Source organism: Octopus sinensis, linkage group LG28 (assembly GCF_006345805.1).
Source record: "Octopus sinensis linkage group LG28, ASM634580v1, whole genome shotgun sequence".
In the NCBI taxonomy this organism is placed as follows: domain Eukaryota; kingdom Metazoa; phylum Mollusca; class Cephalopoda; order Octopoda; family Octopodidae; genus Octopus; species Octopus sinensis.
In genome coordinates, this window is record NC_043024.1 from 4560785 (window position 1) to 4585596 (window position 24812).

The following is a 24812-nucleotide window of genomic DNA, read 5'->3' on the forward strand; positions in this document are numbered from 1 at the left end:
AAAAAAAGGTGGGTGTCAGAAACCCAGCTTAACTATGGAGGGAGGAGAGGAAATAAAAGCTGCGGGGCCTTATAAATTGCCGGGGTTTGAAACTTCGGTTAAGAACTGTGATAAGATTCTACTGGTTATGTAAAGGACAATTTAGAGACGAATTTTTAATCCAAATGTTATGAAAAATTTTTTAAAAGCGAACCTCTTAATTATTTGTTTTGCATGTATGTTATGTATTTGTAATTCTATGTAAACGATTGTATAATCGTAATAAAGAAATTACGACTGATATTTAAGAGAAAACCCAATCAAATATATGCAAATAATTCGTAATTAACTGTCTAAAGAAACAGATACAGCATTTAAGATTATGTGGACGTGAAAAATATAATTAACGTTTGTTGTAGAAATCTAGAAATTCTCTTGAAGCTGTCGTTGTCCACTCTGACTCCAGTTCTCACATCTTCCTCCTTCACTCTTTCTCTCCATATCTATTACTATGTAAGTATTTATTTAAACATTTCTATTATATATGTGTCGTATTATGTATATTTATTTGTTTCGATGTGTTGAGAAAGTTAAAAGAAAAAAAAATCTCACTAAGACGAAATTATACGAAAGGCTGTAATTTTAATACTTTCATTGTGTTGTCGTTTTCTTTTAGACATTTCATTGCACTTTTGGTTATTTTCTAAATTATTTGTAAAAACGTCGGATCAATCCCTTGTTTAGATAACATTTATCTTTCTTTCTAACGTGTAAATTCGACAATTTCGTTAAATGCGGGAAAATTACGATGTAATTAGTAAGAAATGGGGAATGTATAAAAATACGATTGTGCACTTGAAATACTGAAACGAAAAGCAAATATCGTATCGAGAGGAAATGGATCGGCTTTTATTTGAAACATAGGAAGTCTTTATTTCTGCATCATTAAAAGTTAGAATTAATATGTTTTTCTAATTTATTTAATTTTTGTGTGTGTGGAGTGCTGCTTTAAGCACCTAATATAATCCCTCGTCACATATTTTTATTTGGGGGAATTTTCAGAAATTTTTGCGTACGAGAATTCGTACAACCAAAAAAAGAAAAAAATCAACTGTGATTTATGAGCTATTTAGCTGTTGTTTTTCGCACATCTCACGACCAGTATGGTAATAATTCTCTGCTTAAGTTCCTCTGGGCTATTTAGCTGTTATTCCAGGAGTTAGTATTATAATAGATGTGTCTACTCTATGATATAAACATTTTGGTAATGCAGAAATTGGATAAATTTAATACTTCAGATAAAGAATTACTTCTACAATTTATGAAAACAGAAATGTTGTAAATTTGCACTTTTGAATATCTGCCTTTTAAACATACTTGATGTCTTATATTATTTTTTCTATTCTTTCAGAAAATCACATGAAATTGGCTAGAAAGTATTTTTTTACTTTTAAAGAATCATCAATATGTATCATGTTTGAAAGACTCTGCAAAGATATTCTACAAACGTATAATCCTGCTTCTAGAAAACATTGCTGAATTACAGTAAAATATTTCCTCTGAGAGAGAAAGCATTTCTTTACTTCTGTGTCTGAAATGTGCAAGAGATAATTTTCTCTTTTAAATATACTTTGATGGATTTCCAAAGAGTATTTGCAACATTTTTAAATATTGGCATTGATCACGTTTAGAAGAAATATAAGAGAAGTGATATTTGTTGGGAATAAACTATAAAAGCAAAAAGAAGCAAAATATCCATATATTTTGGTGAGAGGAGAGATATTTTTGAAAAGTTGTTGATCTGTACAACTTGAAGGTTCAGTTTTATTTTTCTTGAAGAGATGTCGGAAGAATTAAGAGAATCATCATATAACTGTGACATCTGCAAAGAGTCATTCTTAGACGAAAGTAAATTCAATCAACACAAACAAATTCATACAGAGAAAGCACCATATCACTGTGATATCTGTGGTAAATCATTCTCTCACAAGAATAGCTTAACTAGACACAAACGTATTCATTCAGGGGAGAAACCATATCACTGTGATATCTGTGGTAAATCATTCTCTCACAAGAATAGCTTAACTAGACACAAACGTATTCATTCAGGGGAACAACCATATCACTGTGATATCTGTGGTAAATCATTCTATCATGGCAGGAACTTAACAAAACACAAGCGTATTCATACAGGGGAGAAACCATATCACTGTGATATCTGTGATAAATCATTCTCTTGTTATGATAGCTTAGCTATTCACATACGTATTCATACAGGTGAGAAACAATACCACTGTGATATCTGTGGTAAATCATTCTATCAAGAAGGTAACTTAACTCAACACAAACGGGTTCATACAGGGGAGAAACCATATCAATGTGATACCTGTGGTAAATCATTCTCTGATGGAAGTAACTTAACTAACCACAAACGTGCTCATACAGTCGAGAAACCATATTCCTGTGATATCTGTCGTAAATCATTCTCAGAAAGCAGCAGCTTAACTACGCACAAGCGTATTCATACAGGGGAGAAACCATATTCCTGTGATATCTGTGGTAAATCATTCGATCAAAGCGGTAACCTAACTCGACACAAACGGGTTCATACAGGGTAGAAACCATACCCCTGTGATATCTGTGGTAAGACCTTCTCTGGAAACAGTCACTTAACTATACACAAATGCATTCACACTCAAGAAAAATCAATTCAGTGATATCTGTGGCATATCATTTACACAAAATCATTTCCTATTTAAACAGAAGTCTTTCCTTATGAAGTGGGTCCATAACACAGTGATATTTGTTGTACAACATTTCCTCAGAAGGACAAAGGACGTATCTCATAAAGACATCCACAGAATATAGAAACTATATGAATGTGACATCTATAGTAAATCTTTGACATGAAATCATCCAATATTGAATCAAAAGAGCATTGACAGAGGAAGGAAAACATATCACTGTGATGTTAAACCTGAATCATACTTTCAAAATGGTGAATTAATTATACACAGTCCTGTTAATATGAAGAATATGCCATACCCTAAGATATCTGATAATAATCAATTATAACATAAATTAATTCAAACAGAAGAGGAACCATATCACTATGATGATGATCCTCATCATTTAACATTCTTCTATGGATCAGATTGAATTCATTGATACCTTCCCTGTTTCCCACCAAGGAAATATTTTCCCTGGTGAGACATATTTTGCACAGAAGACTGGAAATGAACAACTGCACAAGTATGACGGTCATGATGGCCATTTATGAACACCACATAATATCTGGACAAGGGTGCACACACACACTTATGTATGTCTGAAGATTTTCTTATAAGAAATATCTTACATGTTCTCTACGCATCTAAAAGTTTATAATTCCTATTAGGAAATGAAACACATGTAATGCTGAATAAATAATATCAAACTTTTCTCCACTGTCCTTATGTGTTATGTAATTACTCTGTAAAAAATATCATCCAGACCGCCCACAAAAATAATATATATGTATACCGTAAATCCTTGAGTATAATCCGCATTTTTTTCCCAAAATTTATCGGTCAAAATCCCTTGTGCGTACTACATACGAGGTTAAAATAAAAAATATCTTCTAAGCAATGTCCGAGTCTCTATTTTGCTGTCAGGCAAAGTTTATTCAGACGTAACATTTATTAAAATAAAAGTATTCAGAACACAGAATAACATGTAACAAAATCAATTTGCAAACATATTTACATTCCCATATAACAGTTAAAAACATCACCATTATTGTATTACGCATGCGTGGAAGTGTTTGTTTGACTAGGTGCTGCTGGCTTAATTATGCACGGCTCAAGTTAGAGAAGGGATGTGTATTATACACAAGGTTTAGGTTTAGGTGTTATACTCAAGTGTGGACTAAACCGAGGATTTACAGTATAATATATATATAGTAACCGGAGGCGCAATGGCCCAGTGGTTATGGCAGCGGACTCGCAGTCGTAGGATCGCGGTTTCGACTCCCAGACCGGGCGTTGTGAGTGTTTATTGAGCGAAAACACCTAAAGCTCCACGAGGCTCCGGCAGGGGATGGTTGTGATCCCTGCTGTACTCTCTCAACACAACTTTCTCTCACTCTTACTTCCTGTTTCTGTTGTACCTGTATTTCAAAGGGCCGGCCTTGTCACGCTGAATATCCCCGAGAACTACGTTAAGGGTACACGTGTCTGTGGAGTGCTCAGCCACTTACACGTTAATTTCACGAGCAGGCTGTTCCGTTGATTCGGATCAACCGGAACCCTCGTCGTCGTAACCGACGGAGTGCTTCCACCATATATAGTAACCAGCTTGTTTGTGGTTAAAGTCGGTGTGCATCAGGGATCTGTGTTATCACCATTGTTGTTTGCATTAGTGGTTGAAGTGGAGAAGGAGAATGCAAGAAAGAGACTGTAAATGGAGATACTGTATGCAGATGACCTTGTTCTGATGAGAGAGAAGTTTTGGAAATGGAAGGAGGCATTTGAAAGCAAGGGTTTGAAGGTAAACCTTGGGAAAACAAAAGGTGATAGTGAGTGGGGTGGAAGGAGAAGTGTTGGTGAGTAAGGTGGATCCATGTAGAAAGAGAAAATGATGTTTTATAAACACATTCTACCAGTATACGAAGTTTAAAATTTTTTAGTTACCTAGAAATTATGTTAAAAAACAGCCATTCAAACCAAAAAGATCTGATAATTTTAATATTTGAGGGATTCATATAATTTTCCATGCAGAATTTCATCAGTTAATTTGCTTCTTCCACAGAAAGTTGGGATCATTTCGGTTTGAACGGCAGTTTTTTAAAATAATTTCTAGGTAACCAAACACTTTTAAACTTCCTATACTGGAAGAATGTGTTTATAAAACATCTTTTTCTTTTGGCTTTATTGAGAAAATTCTATAGTTTATAAGATATTTGTTGTTTTTTTCCTTCAATTTCTGCAATTTCAACCAATCAATGACGTCTATTGAGGTGAAAACATTCTGTGCTGTATGAATATGGCCCTCGTTTAAGGAACAGATTGGGTTTATTTACATTTGTGAAGAAAAGAGATACCCTTTCCCCTAACCCCAACCCTAAAACAGATTGAAATGCAATAGATCGATACTAGGGTCATAATTATGGGTGACAATTTCATATGACACCGCTAGAAAAAACTGCCGTTCAAACCGATAAGATCCGAAAGTTGTTTTTAAGTTACAATGGCTTAAAGTTCGATTACGTTTACTCATTCACAAAACAGGGTTTGGAAGCTATCATTTTGAGCATGGCAACACGTGTTGTCAGATATTTGTGAATCTGTATTCTTCACACGGTAATTCATAGGGTACTTTTACTTTTGTTTCAGTCATTCGACTGCGGCCATGCTGGAGCACCACTTGTAGTCGAACAAACCTACAACTCTCTCTCTTTTCTTTCCCCTCCTTAATTCTTTTGTTCCTCTTTTTCTCTCTCTTCTCTTCCCACGTGACCGATAGGCCAGACAGCTAACCCTCTTTTTGCGTCTGACCACGGTCAGTGCAACATCGATATTCTTCCGTGTGTTGATGAAAGTTCTGTATCTCTGCCGTAAGGCTTCATTTCCACACACACCAGCTGAATTCAATTCGTCCCCAGTCGAAAGACACCTGTTGTTATGTCCTGTTATTATTATTAATATTTTTATTGTATTTTGTATTTATAATTGTGTAACATCGTCTGTTTTTCCGTCCTTATTTTCGTATACATTCCATGCTTTCTTCCAAGGAATCTGATGCTCTTAGCTTACTTTTTCCTTGGGGCTGGCCAGATTGGAGCAATCTCAAGATTAATCAGCCGAAATTGCGAGGATGATCTGGTTCTTTACTGGGGATAGAAAGCTTCAAATGACCCGTCCTTTCTTTTTCATAAAGGACCCGTTTGTACTTTGGTGTGAAATAATTTTTTTCCACACGTTTTTTTGAGTGCATTCAACGATGCTCAGTCCAAACCCACCACCCGCCACATTCTTCCAGAAAAGAAAGGGGGAGGGGTGGTGGGGGACCTTGGAGTTTCCCCACCAACAGAGTTTTGTTTTGTTTTTTTTCTGGGTTATTTTACATGCTTTCAATGTATGACATTGAAATTATACGTAAACGGCTCCTTTCCTTAGAAAAAGAAAGATTCGGCCACTATTTCTTGCATGCCCTGCTACCACGTAACAGCTATTTTGAGTCCTTTATCGTAAATAGCTGTTGTATGGTAACAGGGCATGCTAGAAATAGCAACCAAGTCTTTGGAGATGAGATACATTGAATGCACTTGAAAAAAACCTATGGAAAGAATTTATTTCACAGTGAGGTTATGAACAGGTCTTTTACGAAATATTTACGGTATTTCTAAAGCCATCTTCACTTTAAAATATTTTTTAAATATGCCAAAACAATTTTCGTAATGGTATTCAATTGAAAATAATAAAAAAATAAATAAAATTGTCTGTTTAAAGAAAGTTAAAATATAGAAACATTTCCTGTAAAAACAACTTTTTTTGTTGGCAAGTTAGTCATAATGTGTCTAACCGAAAGGCTAGAAATTCTTCCTTTTCAGGGTTAAGTTATTTTTGGTGTATTTTCCCAATATGCACTGTTTTGGGTATTCATACCCACCAAAACTCCTAATATCTCAAGAACCAATTGTCCAATTCATGCGAAACTTGTTTTATTCTGTTTGTATTCACATTTCAGGAAAGTCTTAATTCATAGTATTTTCCCCATTATGTGCCATTTTGGCTATGTAACATTGGAAGCAAGATTGAAGTTCATTTTTAATGTAATATATGTGTGTGTGTGTGTGTGTAGGTCTGCCTACTTACAACTGCAATACAAGTATTTAGTTGTGAATAAACCATTATACTTGGCACTTGTTGGCCTGGAGAAAGTCTTTGATAGAATTCCTCAGTTGGCCACACACCAAGGTTCAACAGAACCTACTGAAAAAAGCCAACGTGCTTCTAGCATTATCACAGGCAAGAGCAAGAAGTCGACATCAAAGTTTGTACTGTTTTCAAATTTTGGCACAAGGCCAGCAATTCCACGGGTGTGTGTTAAGTTGAATATGTCGATTCCAGTGCTCAACCATTGCTTATTTCCACCAACCCCCAAAAGGACGAAAGACAAAGTCCACCTTGGCAGAATTTAAATGCAAATGTCATGTCAGAAGAACCACAGCTAAGCATTTTCCCCAATGTGCTAACGACCCTGCCAGTTCGCCACCTTAGTTTATTATTAATTACTAGTGGGACCCATGTAAATTCTACAGAATGAAAAAAATTAAGAGGACCTATTTAAGAAAGAGAGGATGATTTGCATTTTTATAGCATTCATAGTTTTAGCTTTCTTTGAATATGCTTGGCATCTGTCTACATCCAATTCCTCACAACACCATCGGTGCCATCTTTTTCCTCTTTTTTATTATATCTTCTTGGTGTTCCATGCTCTAGATCTGGGCATCTTTTCTCAGGCAGCTTGCAACTGTGTCTCTTGTGAATCCATAGTTTAGGCTAAATTAATCCTTAGAAACAAATATCAATCTCTTAAGTGAGAAGACGATAAATAATTGCACAGAAGTGCAAGTGTTGAGTGATGGTCTCTATAAAAAGAAGAAATTCCTTTTCACTATCAACACACCACCACCACCATCATCATCATCATCATCATCTCTCTCTCTGTGTACCTTTCTTTAATCTCACCATCAGAACATCACCCCTCTGCTAAGATTATATTTCTAACTCTTCTCTATATCACAAACTTCAGCTAGCTTTTTTAACCATAAAATAACTATTAAATTCCCCCTATTACATGTCATGCTTTCTTCTTTCTTAGTCTTTTGTCTCTCCCTTTTCTTTCTTTCTCTATTTGCCTCACTCTTTGTCTTATCATCTTTTCTATCTCTACCCCCTTTTCTCTAATAACATGAAAGTGTTACTGACGAGCTAAGTAACAGAATGAGAAGCAGAATTATAAGATCACCTTACTCTATTTCTCCACTTCTATCCCCACCCCTCATTTATTCCACTAATCTAATGAAAGCATAACAGCTGTACAAACAAGCTGGTTATTATATATATACATAAATATCATTTTTGTCTGATGTGTGGATAATATTTTTTGCAGAGTAATTACATATCACATAAGGAGACTGGAAAACAGTTTGATAGTATTTATTCAGCATTACATGTGTTTCATTACCTAATAGGAATTACAAACTTTTAGACAAAGAGAAAACATGTAAAATATCTCCTATAAGAAATTCTTCATATATACATATATACACGTGAGTGTGTGTGTGTATCCTTGTCCAGATATTATGTGATGTCCGTAAATGGCCATCATGACCGTCATACTTGTGCAGTTCTTCATTTCCAGTCCTCTGCGTAAAATATGTCTCACCAGGGAAAATATTTCCTTGCTTGGAAACAGGTGAGGATTGGTGACAAGAAAGGGTACCCAGCTCAGGAAAATCTCCATCAATGAAATCCATCTGATCCATTGGAGCATGGAAAAGCGAATTTTAAATGATGATGATTATCATCTTTGTAGTGATATGGTTCCTCTTCTGTATGAATGCAGTTATGTTTTAATAATTGATCATTTTCATAGATTGACTTAGCACAAATGTCTTAGGGTATGGTTTTATCTTTCATATTAATATGACTGTGTATAATTCTCCATTTTCATAGAATGATTAAGCACTGCTATCACAGTGATATGTTCTCCTTCCTCTGTCAATGCTCTTTTGATTCGTTAATGGATCATTTCAGATGAAAGGCTTACCATTGATATCACATTGATATAGTTTCTTTCTTGTGTAGAGGGTTTTATGAGATACAAACTTGTCCTTCTGAAGGAATGTTATACAACCAATGTTGCTGTGTTATGGATCAACTTCACAACGAATACACTTGTGTTTAATTGAGTGATGTTTTTGTGAGAATGATTCACCACATATGTCACAGCGATATGGTTCCTCACCTGTATGAATACGCTTGTGTTTGGTTAAGCTACTGCTAACAGAGAATGATTTACCACAGATATCACAGTGGTATGGTTTCTCCCCTGTATGAATACGTGTATGTTGAGTTAAGTGACTGCTAACAGTGAATGATTTACCACAGATATTACAGTGATATGGTTTCTCTCCTGTATGAATACGTTTATGTTTAGTTAAGCTACTGCCATCAGAGCATGACTCACCACAGATATCACAGTGGTATGGTTTGTCCCCTGTATGAATACGCTTGTGAATAGCTAAGCTATGAGCACGAGAGAATGATCTACCGCAGATATCACAGTGATATGGTTTGTCTCCTGTATGAATACGCTTGTGAGTAGTTAAGCTATGAGCATAAGAGAATGATTTACCGCAGATATCACAGTGATATGGTTTGTCTCCCGTATGAATACGCTTGTGAATAGTTAAGCTATGAGCACAAGAGAATGATTTACCGCAGATATCACAGTGATATGGTTTGTCTCCTGTATGAATACGTTTGTGTTTAATTAAGGTAGTGCTATCAGAGAATGATTTACCACAGATTTCACAGTGATATGGTTTGTCCCCTGTATGAATACGCTTGTGTTTAGTTAAGCTACTGCCATCAGAGAATGATTTACCACAGATATCACAGTGATATGGTTTCTCCCCTGTATGAATACGTGTATGTCGAATTAAGTGACTGTGATGTGAGAATGATGTACCACAGATGCTACAGCTATATGGTTTCTCCCCTGTATGAATACGTTTGTGGTTGGGTAAGCTACTGCCATCAGAGAATGATTTACCACAGATATCACAGTGATATGGTTTCTCACCTGTATGAATACGCTTGTGTTTGGTTAAGCTACTGCGAACAGAGAATGATTTACCACAGATATCACAGTGATATGGTGCTTCCCCTTTATGAATTTGTTTGTGTTGATTGAATTTACTTTCTTCTAAGAATGACTCTTTGCAGATGTCACAGTCATATGATGATTTTCCTAATTCTTCAGACATCTCTTCAAGAATAATAAAATCGATCTTTCAAGTTGTACAGATCAACAACTTTTCAATACTAATTCTCCTCTCACCAAAATATATGGATATTTTTCTTCTTTTTGCTTTTATAGTTTATTCCAAACAAATATCACTTCTTTTATATTTCTTCTAAATGTGATCAATGCCAATATTTAAAAATGTTGCAAATACTTTTTCGAAATCTATCAAAGTATATTTAAAAGAGAAAATTATCTCTTGCACATTTCAGAAGTAAAGAAATGTTTTCTCTCTCAGAGGAAATATTTTACTGTAATTCAGCAATGTTTTATAGAAGCAGGAGTATACGTTTATAGAATATCTTTGCAGAGTCTTTCAAACATGATACACATTGATGATTCTTTAATAGTAAAAAATACTTTTTAGCCAATTTCACGTGATTTTCTGAAAGAATAGAAAAAATAATATAAGACATCAAGTATGTTTAAAAGGCAGATATTCAAAAGTGCAAATTTACGACAGTTCTGTTTTCATAAATTGTAGAAGTAATTCTTTATCTGAACTACTAAACTTATCCCATCTCTCTATTTTCAAGAAGTTTATATCAGGGAGTAGACACATGTATTATAATAACATCTCCTGGACATTAAGTCTGTCCTAGACACATACACATACCAATATACATGTCAATGGCACTAGATATCTAATGTTTTCATCTGAAGGGGGTTTTCTTCAGGGTCTGAGTATGCTTGTGTCTAGTTAGGCAAATACTAATAGAGAATGATTCACCACTGATGTCACAGTGATATGGCTTCTCCCCTCCATGAACTCTTGTGTGAGTAGTGAAGTTACCTCTTTGATAGAATTACTTGCCACAGATATTACAGTGATCTGGTTTCTCCTCCAAATTAATACGTTTGTGTTGCGTTAAGCTGATGCCACTGTAGCAGATTCCAAACTACCTTTCATTTGCACTCTTTCACTTGGTGAAGCTAAATCGCCCTTATATCAAACACTTTCTCCTATGAAAAGGTAAAATTGTTTTTCTTAACCGAAAGGGTTTCTCCCCTGTTTTTTGAGTGCCAGAATCAGTCTGGAGAAAAGAAGGGCCAAAATCGGTCTAGAGTGTGTGTGTGGAGGGGAGTTTGTTGAAAAGAGGGAACAAACTCAAAGGTAACCCATGCTGTATGCAGTCACTTTGCCTGCTAGAAATAGCAGGGATTTATTATGTTCTTTTTTTAAACGACATAATGACTCAATTAAGATAATGCTTCCTCTTAATTCGGTTTTGTATTTCCTAATTATTAAAATGTGGAACCACACTTAAAACCATTCTCAGTGACATTTTGATTATTATTATTATAATGTCTATATATTTTAATGGACATAAAAATGTTTATAATGCTTCAAGCATGGAAAATTAAATTATTGGTGACTGATTTGAGTAATCTAAATTTCACAAGGCGATAGTTTTTAAACAATAGTGATCAGCCTTCGTTTTATACGTCGTGTCGATATTTTTTTATATCTTCTCTACTAATGTTCGAGTAAAAGATTATATAAACGGGTTTTTATATTTATTTTTGGTCAAATTAGGTACTTTTTAGTGTTTCAATTCAAAGACCTTTCATTTCGTCTGTAAAAGATATTGACTTTTCGTTTCAGTAATTCAAGTGCACAATCGTACTTTTATACATTCCCCATCTTTTGTTACAAATTACATCGTAATTATTAAAAGAACAGCCTTACTTTCATATAATTTCTTCTTTGTTTGGTTAGATTCTTTCTTTTGACTTATTCAACACATGGAAACAAACAGATGTACGTAATATGATACTTAATACAATAGAAATGTCTTTATAATACTTACATAGTAATTGATATAAAGAGAGAGTCAACGAGTCAGAGCGGACTCTGACAGCTTCAAGAGAATTTCTTCCTTTCTCACAACGAACGTTACTTCATATTTTGCAGGTCAATGTAATAAAAAATGCTGTATCTGTTTGTTTAGACAGTTAATTAGCAATCATTTGTATATATTTGATTGGATTTTCTCTTAAATATCAGTCGTAAAGTGGAACTGATCAAACAATCAAGGTGCGTGAGAAACAGGAGGAAGAAGCAAAAGTAGGAAGAGTAGACAAGGGGAACTAACTCTTTTCTTGAAATATTAACGGCTTTACTGATATATATTTGAGTAGCAGTATAACCCGGCGTTGCTCGGTATTAAATTCGGATCATTAATGATGAAATGATTTTTTCAAACCAAAATAAGTGACAATGAATTTGGTAAAAGTGCTGAATTTGGTAAAAAGTTTGGCTGAAAGTGGGATCTCTTTAACTCTTTACTCTTTTACTTATTTCAGTCATTTGACTGCGGCCATGCTGGAGCACCGACTTTAGTCGAGCAAATCGACCCCGGGACTTATTCTTTGTAAGCCCAGTACTTATTCTATCGGTCTCTTTGGCCGAACCGCTAAGTGACGGGGACGTAAACACACCAGCATTGGTTGTGAAGCAATGCTAGGGGGACAAACACAGACAAACAAACACATACATATATATATATATACATATATACGACCGGCTTCTTTCAGTTCACAGGCAATTTGAATGGGAAATACCATAAGGAATCAGTTTATCGATTATTTCCACTTATCGTTTTTTTGAGAACTTAAAGCATTCAAAGATCCCATGAGTCCTAAGTAGTGCTGGCATCGAGTTTGAAGAAAACATGTCAAAATTGTTAAAAGTTATGGCTGAAAATGGGGTGTAGTCAATTTTAGCAGAAACCCTATAAGGAAATAGTTTATCAATTATTTATCCTCATTGAATGGAAAACCCCTAATCGATGCCTGCTACCGATGGTGTTTGGCCTTCGGATTTGTTGATGGACATGGTGAAGCATGGTCTGACCGGAAAATGCAATCTGCAGAACTTCACCGGCATGTCTAACCGTGAGGAGATAAAGCTGCATCCTTGAAATGAAAACATTTTCACCCCTCCTGCACCCTGTTACAATGGTGGCCTCAATCAAGTGGGGCGTCAGGGACTTGATTACTAAGCGGGTCCTGTGGCACTGTTTAGGAGGAATTAAGTTTCTGATTAGCATAATTGGGTATCCGACCCTTAGCCTAACGATGTGAGGTGGAAGCCCTGCTAGCTCCAATGAGTTGAGAAATTTGTTAGGGTAAATGACAATGCCTTCGGGGTCAGACGTCCGGTCAATTGATTTGTAGATGTACTCCTCACCGGAATTCATCATATGAGCTGGTCATTGATAGCACTGACACCTATGTTTTGTGGGGCCAGGATGGTTCTTTCACTGAGCCAATTGATGTCTGCAGAATTACTTTCCAGATTGGGAAACAGTTTCCAAAAAAACCAGAAGGGTTGTTCACGGAGTTGCACAGTTCATAGACTGATATGTTGCCCCTATCATTCCTAGGGACCTTGCCTTCTCCAAGGGCTAAAATTTCTTCAGCAAATGCTGCTGACATTCTATCACCAAGCCAGTGTGCATGCATGTTTGTGCTTAGGCTTAAGGTCTTAACCTGGGGCCACAACATGGATGACTTAAGGCATGCGTGCACTTCATCAGCCCTGCTCCCTTTAGGAAAGACAGGAAGGATTTGCACACTTCTTTCTGAGTCTTTTCTTCCTCTTCCCATCTCATTCCTAACCTTATCCTCTTCTCTTTCTCCCACTTTTTCTCTAATGGCTGAAAGTGTTATAGACAGGCTAAGTAACATAATGACATGCAGAATTATTATAAGATCACCTTTCTCTACTTCTTCTTCACTCCTCCATCCCTATCATGCCTACTCTACATAACAAAAGTATACCAGTTGGAGAGAGAGAAGCTGGTTATATATTTATATATATCTATCTATTTATATATATATATATAGGGAGAGTTTACGAAAAAAACAAACAGTTGTATTAGTATAGTGCTCAGGAATAGAAAAAGTCTTTTACGTTTCGAGCCTTTGCTCTTCTACAGAAAGGAACACAGAAAAAAACGAGGGTATATACACATATTATTTTTGCATTATGTTTGGTTATTTCTTGCAGAGTAATTAAATATCACATAAGGAGACCAGATACAAGTTTGATATTATTTATTCAACATTACATGTGTTTCATTTCCTAATAGGAATCACAAACTTTTAGATGAAGAGAAAACATGTAAAATATTTCCTATAAGAAATTCTCCGGACATACATATGTGTGTGTGTACCCTTGTCCAGATGTGATGTTTGTAAATGACCGTCATACAAATGCAGTTGGTCATTTCCAGTCTTCTGTGTCGAATACGTCTCACCATGGAAAACGTTTCCTTGCTTGGAAACATTTGGGGATTGGCAACAGGAAAGGTACCCGGGTGAAGAGAATCTCCATCAATGAAGTCCGTGTGATAGACAGAAGCATGAATAACTGAATTTTAAAGGATGATCATTTACCACAGATACGACAGTGATATGGTTTCTCCAGTGTATGAATACACTTCTGTTTAGTTAGGCAACTACTAAGAGAATGATTTACCATACATGGCACAGTGGTATTCCTTGTCTCCTGTATGGATATATTTCTGAATATCTAAGCCAGTGCTTTTCAACCTTTTTGCTGGAGTGGAAGCCCAAGGAAACATTCCACTGGCTCGAGGAACCCCTGTGCAATAATTTAATTGTCTTATGCACACATATCTGCACAGGAGAATTAAAAATTACTGTCGATTTTAGCATTTTTGTAACTTCTTGCGGAACCCCTGGACTGTACTGGCAGAACCCTTAGGTTCCACGGAAGTCTGGTTGAAAACCACTGATCTAAGCAGTAAGTACAAGAGAATGATCTACTACAGACATGACATTGATATGGTTTCTCCTCTGTATGAACCCATGTTGAGTAGTTAAGTTACTTCTTTCATAGAATGATTTTCCGCTGATATCACGGGGAGGTTTTCTCCACTGCATGAATACGCTTGTGTCTAGTTAGGCAACTGCTAACAGAGAATGATTTATCACAGATGTCACAGTGATATGGCTTCTGCCCGGTATGAACCCTTGAGTGAGTAGTAAAGTTACCTCTGTGATAGAATGATTCACCACAGATATCACAGGAATATGGTTTCTCCCCTGTATGAATACGTTTGTGTTGAGCTAAGCTACCGTTTTCAGAGAAAGATTTACCACATAAATCACAGTGATATGGTTTCTCTCCTGTATGGGTACGTTTATGATGAGTTAAGCTATTGCCAACAGAGAACGAGTCACCACAGATATCACAGGGATAAGGTTTCTCTCCTGTATGGATACGTATATGTCGAGTTAAGTGACTGTCAACAGAGAATGATTTACCACAGATATCACACTGATGGGGTTTCTTCCCTGTATGAAGCTGTTTGTGAGTACCTCTTCGACTGAATGATTTACCACAGATATCACATTTGTATGGTTGTTCCCCTGTATGAATTTGTTTGTGTTGACTGAATTTACTTTCTTCTAGGAATGACTCTTTGCAGATGTCACAGTCATACGATGATTTTCTTAATTCTTCAGACATCTCTTCAAGAAAAATAAAATGAATCCTTAAAGTTTTACACTTCAATAAATTTTCAAAAATATTTCTCCACCCACCAAAATATATTGATATTTTTCTTCTTTTTGTTTATTCCAAACAAATATCACTTCTCTTATATTTCTTTTAAATGTGATCTTAATTTTTAGAAATGCTGCAAATACTTTTGTAAATCCATCAAAGTATATTTAAAAGAGAAAATTATCTCTTGCACATTTCAGAAGTAAAGAAATGCTTTCTCTCTCTCAGAGGAAATATTTTACTGTAACTCAGCAATGTTTTCTAGAAGCAGGATTATACGTTCGTAGAATATCTTTGCAGAGCCTTTCAAACATGACACATATTGATGATTCTTTAAAAGTAAAAAATACTTTTTAGCCAATTTCATGTGATTTTTCTGAAAGAATATAAAAAATAATATAAGACATAAAGTATGTTTAAAAGGCAGATATTCAAAAGTGCAAATTTACGACATTTCTGTTTTCATAAATTGTAGGAGTAATTCTTTATACGAAGTATTAAATTTATCGCATCTCTCTATTTTCCAGAGGTTTATATCACAGACATCTATCGTAATAACACCTCCTGGACATTGCGTCTGTCCTAGACACACACCAATATACATGTCAATGACACTAGATATCTGATGGTTTCACCTCAGTCATGTGTCGTATTACCACAGCTTTGTTTGGTAACACAGACATCACTCCTCCTCTGCCTCCTTCTGTACATTCGTAAATACACAAATACATAGATAAAGGCAGCTTAATGTCAAAATTCTGTGGAGCTTGAAACATGGAGAAAAGTCAGTAAAGTATCAACATTCTTTTCTACTCTCAGGCACAAAGCTCGAAGTTTTTGAGGAAGGGCCAGTCTATTAGATTGATCCCAGTACACAACTCGTACTTAACTTATCGACCCCGAAAGGATGAAGGGCAAAATCGACCTTGGCGGAATTTGAACTGAGAACGTAAAGACAGACAAAATACTGCTAAGCATTTCATATATATATAAATATATAAGTATATATATATATATATAAACACGGTAGAAGTAAAGACCTGAACCCTTCAAAGGGATGTTTAGCATCGAAATTCCTGAGGAAAAGCCTAATTTGTAATTTGAAAAGGATTATATTTCCCTCAAAGTTATGAGGGAAAAACTCGGATCTTGTGAATCGTCCGAAGTCCTCTCCCCACCCCTTGGAAAAGGTTTTCCCCACAAATTTCTATATAATCGTAATCTATACCGTCTGAAAGGTATTTATATAAAATTTCATTTTTAAAAACCCATTTTTAAAGCTATGAGGGAAAAACATCGGATCTTGTGAATTTTCCAAAGGCCTCACCCCATCCCTGTTGCTTTCCGGGCCTTTTTGTTCCCATATTCGTTCCCTACCCTCTTTTTTTTTTTACACCAGTTCCACTATTTTTTTTCGATTTCGTTCCCGGGTAATAATGTCAACATACAAGGATGAATATAAAGCTAATTATGTAAAAATCTATGTGTATATGTTTATATATATATATATTGTATGTATTTATATATGCATAAGTTTCAAAAGATATTAGAATAACGAAATAAAAGTCAGTCACAATAAGAGATCTCCCCAAAATCTATTTCCTTAATTTTTAACGGCGACAGTAAAGAATACGTACACCCGGTCTTTAGGGTTGGTTTTAGTTAGGCCGAAAACGGGTGGTGTACCCCTTCTTTACCTCCAACATTTTAAACCGTTTCTAGCACGCATAAAAATTTCGGCCCATATTTTGGGAATTTGGATTTTGAAGTATTTAAAACAAGGTAAAAAAAAGAAACGAATTCAACTCCTTCGTTTGCAAATTTTGGGGCGCTGTGGAACCCCACCAAAGACTATTGAGGCACGGCAGCAAGGTTACAGGGTTATAACGGGTGGTGCGCTGGAACAAACCAAGCACCCTCATGAGGTTCACCAGTTAAAACTACGAATTAAAAAAGAAAAACAGTGGAAAGTTTTGGAATTAGGATGGAGGGAGTTGGTTAAAAATTTTTCTTTTATTCTTTCTTTTGCATAATCATATTAATTCCATTACGCAGAAGACAAACGAAAAAATTTGTAACAATTAGAAAAAAGTTAGAAGCGGGGTTTGCACGTACTTACATCATAAATCCGCCACGTTTTAATGTATTGACGACTAGTTTTTAATTAAAAGGTTATATAAACGGATTTTTATTGTTGGTCAAATTGGGTACTTTGTAGTGTTTCAATACAGAGTAGTTTAATTTCTTCTGTAGACGATAGTGCCTTTTCGTTTCAGTATTTCAAGTGCACACTCGTACTTTTACACGTTCCCCATTTTTTTGTTACAAATTACATCGGAATTTTCTCGCAATTAACTTAATTATTGCCAAATTAACAAGTCAGAAACACAGAGAAAATGTTATCTAAACACGATAATGATCTGACGTTAACAAATATAGAAAAATAACCAAAAATGCAGTGAGATGTCTAAAAGAAAGCGACAACACAATGAAAGTATTAAAATAATAGCCTTACTTTCCTATAATTTCGTGTTTGTTTGGGGAGATTCTTTCTTTTAACTTACTCACCACATCCAAACAAACAGATGTATATTGAGCTGGCAGAACCGTTAGCACGCCGGGCGAAATGCTCAGCGGTATTTCGTCTGCCGGTATGTTCTGGGTTCAAATTCCGCCGAGGTCGACATTGCCGTTCATCCTTTCGGGGTCGATAAATTAAGTACCAGTTACGCACTGGAGAGGGTGTAATCGACTTAATCCGTTTGTCTGTCCTTGTTTGACCCCTCTATATTTAGCCCCTTTTTGGCAGTAAAGAAATAGGTATTTTGTATGCCGGTATGTTCTGGGTTCAAATTCCGCCGAGGTCGACTTTGCCTTTCATCCTTTCGGGGTCAATTAAATAAGTACCAATTACGCACTGGGGTCGGTGTTTAGCCCCTTGTGGTTAGTAAAGAAATATATATGACACATATACAATAGAAATGTTTAATTAAATCTAATACTTACATAGTAATGCATATGCGAAAAGAGAGAGAGAGAGTCAACGAAGATGTGAGAATATGTTGAAGTGGTTAGAACTAAAGTCAGAGTGGACAATGATAGCTTCAAGAGGATTTCTTCCTCTTTACAACAAACATTAATTCGTATTTTTCGGGTCAACATAAAAATTGTGTAATCATTCGTTTTGAGTAGACAATAGAACCAACTTTCCGTTAGTTTCCGTGAGCACGTGTCTTGTCAACTGCATGCTTCTTCTTGTGTGTGTTGCATTTTAAACTTGGTGAAAAATGCCTTAAATATTTGGGATCTTTTCGGTTTGAACGGCAGTTTTTAAAAATAATTTCCACGCAACTAAAAAATTTTAAACTTCGTATACTTGTTGAATCTGTTTATAAAACATCTTTTACTCTTGGCTTTATTTAGAAAATTCTATACTTTGTAAGATATTTGTCGTTTTTTCTTCAATTTCTGCATTTTCAACCAATTAATGACATCTATTGAGGTAAAAAACATTATGTGCAGTATGAATATGTCCCTCGTTTAAGAAACAGATTGGGTTTATTTACATTTGTGAAGAAAAAAAGATCCCCTTCCCACCACCCCTAACCCTAAAACACATTGAAATGCAATAGATCGATACTAGGGTCATAATTATGGGTGACAATTTCATATGACACCACTAGAAAAAACTGCCGTTCAAACCGAAAAGATCCAATACTTGTTCTTACAAGCTTCATGTGTGCATGTGAAATCTCGTTTTCTTCTTTTACATATTTTACCTACACATATGAATAGTGGCCCAGCAACAAAATTTGCTAAGGGAGTGCAAACCCAGGTCCTAATTTTTTTAATGAAAAATGTGGATTTTTCCAATGTTATCACATGTCATACACAACACTGCATTTGCCATTACCCTCCTCCCACAGACACCACATGGATCCACCTTACTCACCAACACTTCTTCCACCCCACTCACTATCACCTTTCTCTCCCCAAGGTTTACCTTCAAACCCTTGCTTTCAAATGCCTCCTTCCATTTCCAAAACTTCTCTCTCATCAGAACAAGGTCATCTGCATACAGTATCTCTATTTACGGTCTCTTTCTTGCACTCTCCTTCTCCACATCAACCACTATTGCAAACAACAATGGTGACAACACAGATCCCTGATGCACACCAACTTTAACCACAAACAAGCTGGTTACTATATATATATATATATATATATATACTGTAAATCCTCAAGTATAGTCCGCCCTTGAGTATAACACCTAAACCAAAACCTTGTGTATAATACACACCCCTTCTCTAACTTGAGTCCTGCGTCATTAAGCCAGCAGCACTTAGTCAAACAAACACTTCCAAGCATGCGTAATACAATAGTGGTAATGTTTTTAACTGTTATATGGGAATGTAAATATGTTTGCAAATTGTTTTTGTTACATGTTATTCTGTGTTCTGAATACTTTTATTTTAATAAATGTTGCTTATTGCAAGTTATGGATGATTATTTTATGACTTCATTGCTTTCAGGCTTAGCTTAAGGTATTTTCGCGCCTGACAGCACAAAATGCGTCTGAATAAACATTGCCTGACAGCAAAATAGAGACTCGGACATTGCTTAGAAGATATTTTTCAATTTTAACCTGCTATATAGTACATGCTAGGGATTTTGACCCATAAATTTTGGGAAAACAATGCGGATTATACTTAAGAATTTACGGTATACATTTACAAACATTTACATGTAGAGAAAAAATGTAAAGGATTTCCTTTAAGAAAATCTTTGAACATACATGTGTGTGGACCCTTGTCCAGATATTATGTGATGTTCGTAAAGGGCCATCATGACCGTCATACTTGTGCAGTTGTTCACTTCCAGTCCTCTGCGTAAAATATGTCTCACCAGGAAAAATAATTCCTTGCTTGGAAACAGGTGAGGATTGGTCACAAGGGACCCAGATGTAGAAAATCTCCATCAATGAATTCCATCTGATCCACAGAAGCATGAATAGGAGAATGTTAAATGATGAGGATCATCATCATCGTGGTTCCTCTTCTGTATGAATGCATTTACATTTCAATAATTGATCATTTTCATAGATTGATTTAGCACAAATAGCTTAGGTTACAGTTATATCTTTCATATTAATAGAACTGTGTAGAAACAATTCACCATTTTGAAAGAATGATTCAGGTTTAACATCACAGTGATATGTTTTCCTTCCTCTGTCAATGCTCTTTTGATTCAATAATGGATGATTTCATGTCAAAGATTTACTATGGATGTCACATTCATATAGTTTCTATCATGTGTAGAGTTCTTTATAAGTTCCAAGCTTGACCTTCTGACGGAATGTCATGCAAAAATGTCACTGTGCTATGGATCTTTTGCATAACGAATGCACTTGTGTTTAATTAAGTGATGATTTTATGAGAATGATTTTCCGCATATATCAGTGATACGGTTCCTCACCTGTATGAATACACTTGTGAGAAGCTAAGTTACAACCATCAGGAAATGATTTACCACAGATATCACAGTGATATGGTTTCTCCCCTGTATGAGTACGTGTGTGTTGAGTTAAGTTACGGCTCTCAGAGAATGATTTACCACAGATATCACAGTGATATGGTTCCTCACCTGTATGAATACGTGTATGTCGAGTTAAGTTACTGCGAACATAGAATGATTTACCACAGATATCACAGTGATATAGATTGTCCCCTGTATGAATATGCTTGTGTTTAATTAAGGTACTGCCATCAGAGAATGATTTATCACAGATATCACAGGAATATGGCTTCTCTCCTGTATGAATACGCTTGTGCTTCGTTAAGCTACTTCCTTCAGAGAAGGATTTACCACAGATATCACAGCGATATGGTTTCTCCCCTGTATGAATACGCTTGTGCTTCGTTAAGCTACTTCCATCAGAGAAAGATTTACCACAGACATCACATTGATATGGTTTCTCTCCAGTATGAATATGTTTGTGTTTCGTTAAGGTATAGCAAGCAGAGAATGATTTACCACAGATATCACAGTGATATGGTTTGTCCCCTCCATGAACCCGTCTGTGAGTAGTTAAGTTACTTCCCTGATAGAATGATTTACCACAGATATCACAGTGATATGGTTTCTTCCCTGTATGAACCCGTTTGTGTTGGGTTAAGTTAGTGCCATCAGAGAATGATTTACCACAGATATCACAATGATATGGTTTCTCTCCTGTATGAACCCGTTTGTGTCGAGTTAAGTTACCGCGTTGATCGAATGATGTACCACAGATATCACAGTGATATGGTTTCTCCCTTGTATGAATACGTTTGTGTTGGGTTAAGTTAGTGCCATCGGAGAATGATTTACCACAGATATCACAGTGATATGGTTTCTCCCCAGTATGAATACGTTTGTGTTTAATTAAGCTACTTCCATCAGAGAAAGAATTACCACAGATATCACAGTGATATGGTTTCTCCCCTGTGTGAATACGTTTGTGTGCAGTCAAGGTACTGCTAACAGAGAATGATTTACCACAGATATCACAGTGGTGTGGTTTCTCACCTGTATGAATACGTTTGTGTTTAATTAGGGTATTGCCATCAGAGAATGATTTACCACAGATATCACAGTGATATGGTTCTTGACTTGTATGAATTTCTTGGTGTTTACTGGATTTACGTTTTTCTAAAAATGACATTTTGTACGTGTCACAGTCATATGATGATTTTCAAAATTCTTCAGACACCTCTTCAAGAACAAATAAAATCGATCCTTCAAGTTGTACAGATCAACAACTTTTCAATAATATTTCTTCTCTCACCAAAATATATGGATATTTTGCTTCTTTTTGCTTTTATAGTTTATTCCAAACAAATATCACTTCTCTTATATTTGTTCTAAACGTGATCAATGCCAATATTTAAAAATGTTGCAAATACTCTTTGGAAATCCATCAAAGTATATTTAAAAGAGAAAATTATCTCTTGCACATTTCAGACACAGAAGTAAAGAAATGCTTTCTCTCTCAGAGGAAATATTTTACTGTAATTCAGCAATGTTTTATAGAAGCAGGATTATACGTTTGTAGAATATCTTTGCAGAGTCTTTCAAAAATGATACATATTGATGATTCTTTAAAAGCAAAAAATACTTTTTAGCCAATTTCAGGCGATTTTCTGAAAGAATAGAAAAAATAATATAAGACATCAAGTATGTTTAAAAGGCAGATATTCAAAAGTGTAAATTTACGACATTTCTGTTTTCAAAGATTTTAGAAGTAATTCTTTATCTGAACTATTAAATTTATCCCATCTCTCTGTTTTCAAGAAGTTTATATCAGGGAGTAGATATGTGTAGTATAATAACATCTCCTGGACATTAAGTCTGTCATAGACACACACCAATATACATGTCAATAACACTAGATATCTGATGTTTTCATCTCAGTCATGTGTCGTAAAAGAGATATCACACCTCCCCTGCCTCTTTCCGTACATTTATAAATACACACATACAGGCAGCTTAATGTCAATATTCTGTGGAACATGAAACATGAATAAAAGTCAGGAAATAATCAGTATGGATGACTATCAGCATCAAAATCTTTTGTGGGGAATTTTTCATGTAGGAAAAATTATTGGTTGAGGTGGAGAAGGAAATTGGTGACAATCCTTCTCAATGGGGGCAAATGATGTAGTTTTAACATTAAATTATTCTCGTTTTCTTCTTTATTTTTAAATTCTTACACCTTACAATTAATGTTTCTCTTCCTTTTTACATCGCAAGGAAATATTGTTTATCGTGGTGAGTGAAAAATACAGCGATGCGTAATCACGGAGGTGTGAGTTCGAATCACATAGCCGGCCGCCAACACTTTTCTGCAAAATAGGGGTAGCTTATCCTGTTCAGGCTATATTATTAGCAATATCCTGCCTTTGAGAATTTAAAATCACTTCTTTAACTTCCTAAGACATCTCAAAGCTTCTAAAGCAAACTTCGTTTGTTTGTTTACGTTCATCGTAATTTGAATTTAAATATATATGTATTACGAAGAGAGAAAAGGATAACTTAGGTAATTATTGAAAATAACATAAAACACAGAGTGCAATTCATATATAATGCCTTAAATCCCAACAACGGACCATTGAATGTGTTTATGTGAATAAAGATATTGAAAAACATTAGCACGTAAGAGTGAGAAAGAAACTCGGAAGGTATCAGGTGTCGTGGTGCGCGATAAATAACAGCTAAACTGCTCTTCAATCGGTTTTTCCCCTTCTTTGTTGGTTTCATAACCGTTTGAATCCTTGCATGTACAGCAGAAATACGCAGAAATTTTCTGAAAATTCCCCCAAAATAAAAATGTGATAAGCGGTTACATTGGGTGCTTAAAGAAAGATTCCTTTGAAAAATAGATATTAATTGTAAGTTGTAATGATGGAGAAGAACCTTCGGAAATAAAGACTTCCTAGGTTTTAAATAAAATCCGTTCCATTTCTTCTGTATACAATATTTACTTTTCGTTTCAGTATTTCAAGTGCACACTCGTATTTTTATACATTCCGCATGTCTTAGAAATTACATCGTAATTTTCCCGCGGAATTTACATGTGAGGAAGAAAGAGAAAAGTTATCTACACAAGGTATCCATCGGACGTTAACAAATAATATAGGAAATAAGGAAAGATGCAATGAAATATCTGAATGTAAAGGAGAACACAACGAAAGTATTGAAAGAACAGCCTCACCGAAGTTGAAAAAGTAGGTTTCCATCGCAAAAAAATTAGGGAAAGGTAGGTGCGGTCCATGCCCTTTACCTCCGCTATTTCGTCTTTGTTTAGTGAGATTCTTTCTTGTAACTTACTCAACACATCGAAACAAACAGACGTACGTAATATGATACATATACAATAGAAGTATACTTACATAGTAATATATATTCAGAGAGAGTCAACGATGAAAATATGAGAATATGTTGAATGAGTGAAAAGTTAGAGTGGACAGTGACAGCTTCAAGAGAATTTTTACGACGAATATTAATATTTAACAGGTCAACATAATAAAAAAAATGCTGCATTTGTTTCTTTAGACACTTAATTACCAATCACGTGTCTATTTAATTAGATTTTCTCTTAAATATCAGTTGTAAAGTCGGAACAGAGCAAGCAATACACGTGCATACGGAGCAACAAAATTAGGAAGAATTAACTCTGAAC

General features: G+C 35.4%; 2 protein-coding genes across 6 annotated transcripts; both read right to left on the minus strand.

Annotated features, from left to right (window-relative positions):
* Window positions 1-8189: 8189 nt before the first annotated feature.
* LOC115225611 (zinc finger protein 723-like) lies at window positions 8190-24746 on the minus strand. 4 transcript variants are annotated; one of them, XM_036514730.1, is made up of 4 exons: window positions 24523-24746; window positions 15758-15968; window positions 9798-10063; window positions 8190-9293 (listed from the first exon to the last, which is right to left on the minus strand). In XM_036514730.1, the coding sequence occupies exons 3-4, from the start codon at window positions 10013-10015 to the stop codon at window positions 8894-8896; spliced, it is 618 nt and encodes a 205-aa protein (XP_036370623.1). In that variant the 5' UTR covers window positions 10016-10063; window positions 15758-15968; window positions 24523-24746; the 3' UTR covers window positions 8190-8893. The 4 variants fall into 4 exon arrangements, with proteins under 4 accessions (XP_036370623.1, XP_036370622.1, XP_036370624.1 ...); XM_036514729.1 differs by lacking the exon at window positions 24523-24746 and adding an exon at window positions 20388-20933; XM_036514732.1 differs by lacking the exon at window positions 24523-24746 and adding an exon at window positions 20388-20931 and having other exon boundaries at window positions 8195-9340; window positions 9929-10063.
* Window positions 20970-22505, minus strand: LOC118768370 (zinc finger protein 345-like). 2 transcript variants are annotated; one of them, XM_036514714.1, is made up of 3 exons: window positions 22160-22505; window positions 21706-22075; window positions 20970-21369 (listed from the first exon to the last, which is right to left on the minus strand). In XM_036514714.1, the coding sequence occupies exons 1-3, from the start codon at window positions 22293-22295 to the stop codon at window positions 21048-21050; spliced, it is 828 nt and encodes a 275-aa protein (XP_036370607.1). In that variant the 5' UTR covers window positions 22296-22505; the 3' UTR covers window positions 20970-21047. The 2 variants fall into 2 exon arrangements, with proteins under 2 accessions (XP_036370607.1, XP_036370606.1); XM_036514713.1 differs by having other exon boundaries at window positions 20970-21439; window positions 21524-22075.
* Window positions 24747-24812: the final 66 nt, after the last annotated feature.

What these genes read in the sequence shown, in the direction of transcription:
- LOC118768370 (XM_036514713.1), bottom strand. Translation starts at nt 22,295, where the DNA reads ATGTCATTTTTAGAAAAACGTAAATCCAGTAAACACCAAGAAATTCAT. An exon ending in ACACAAACGTATTCATACAG is followed by an intron (nt 22,076 to 22,159) that starts GTGAGAAACCAC and finishes GTATTCACACAG; the next exon opens with GGGAGAAACCATATCACTGT. An exon ending in TGGTAAATCTTTCTCTGATG is followed by an intron (nt 21,440 to 21,523) that starts GAAGTAGCTTAA and finishes CCTTCTCTGAAG; the next exon opens with GAAGTAGCTTAACGAAGCAC.
- LOC115225611 (XM_036514730.1), bottom strand. Translation starts at nt 10,015, where the DNA reads ATGTCTGAAGAATTAGGAAAATCATCATATGACTGTGACATCTGCAAA. An exon ending in CACTGTGATATCTGTGGTAA is followed by an intron (nt 9,294 to 9,797) that starts ATCATTCTCTGA and finishes TATCTGCGGTAG; the next exon opens with ATCATTCTCTCGTGCTCATA.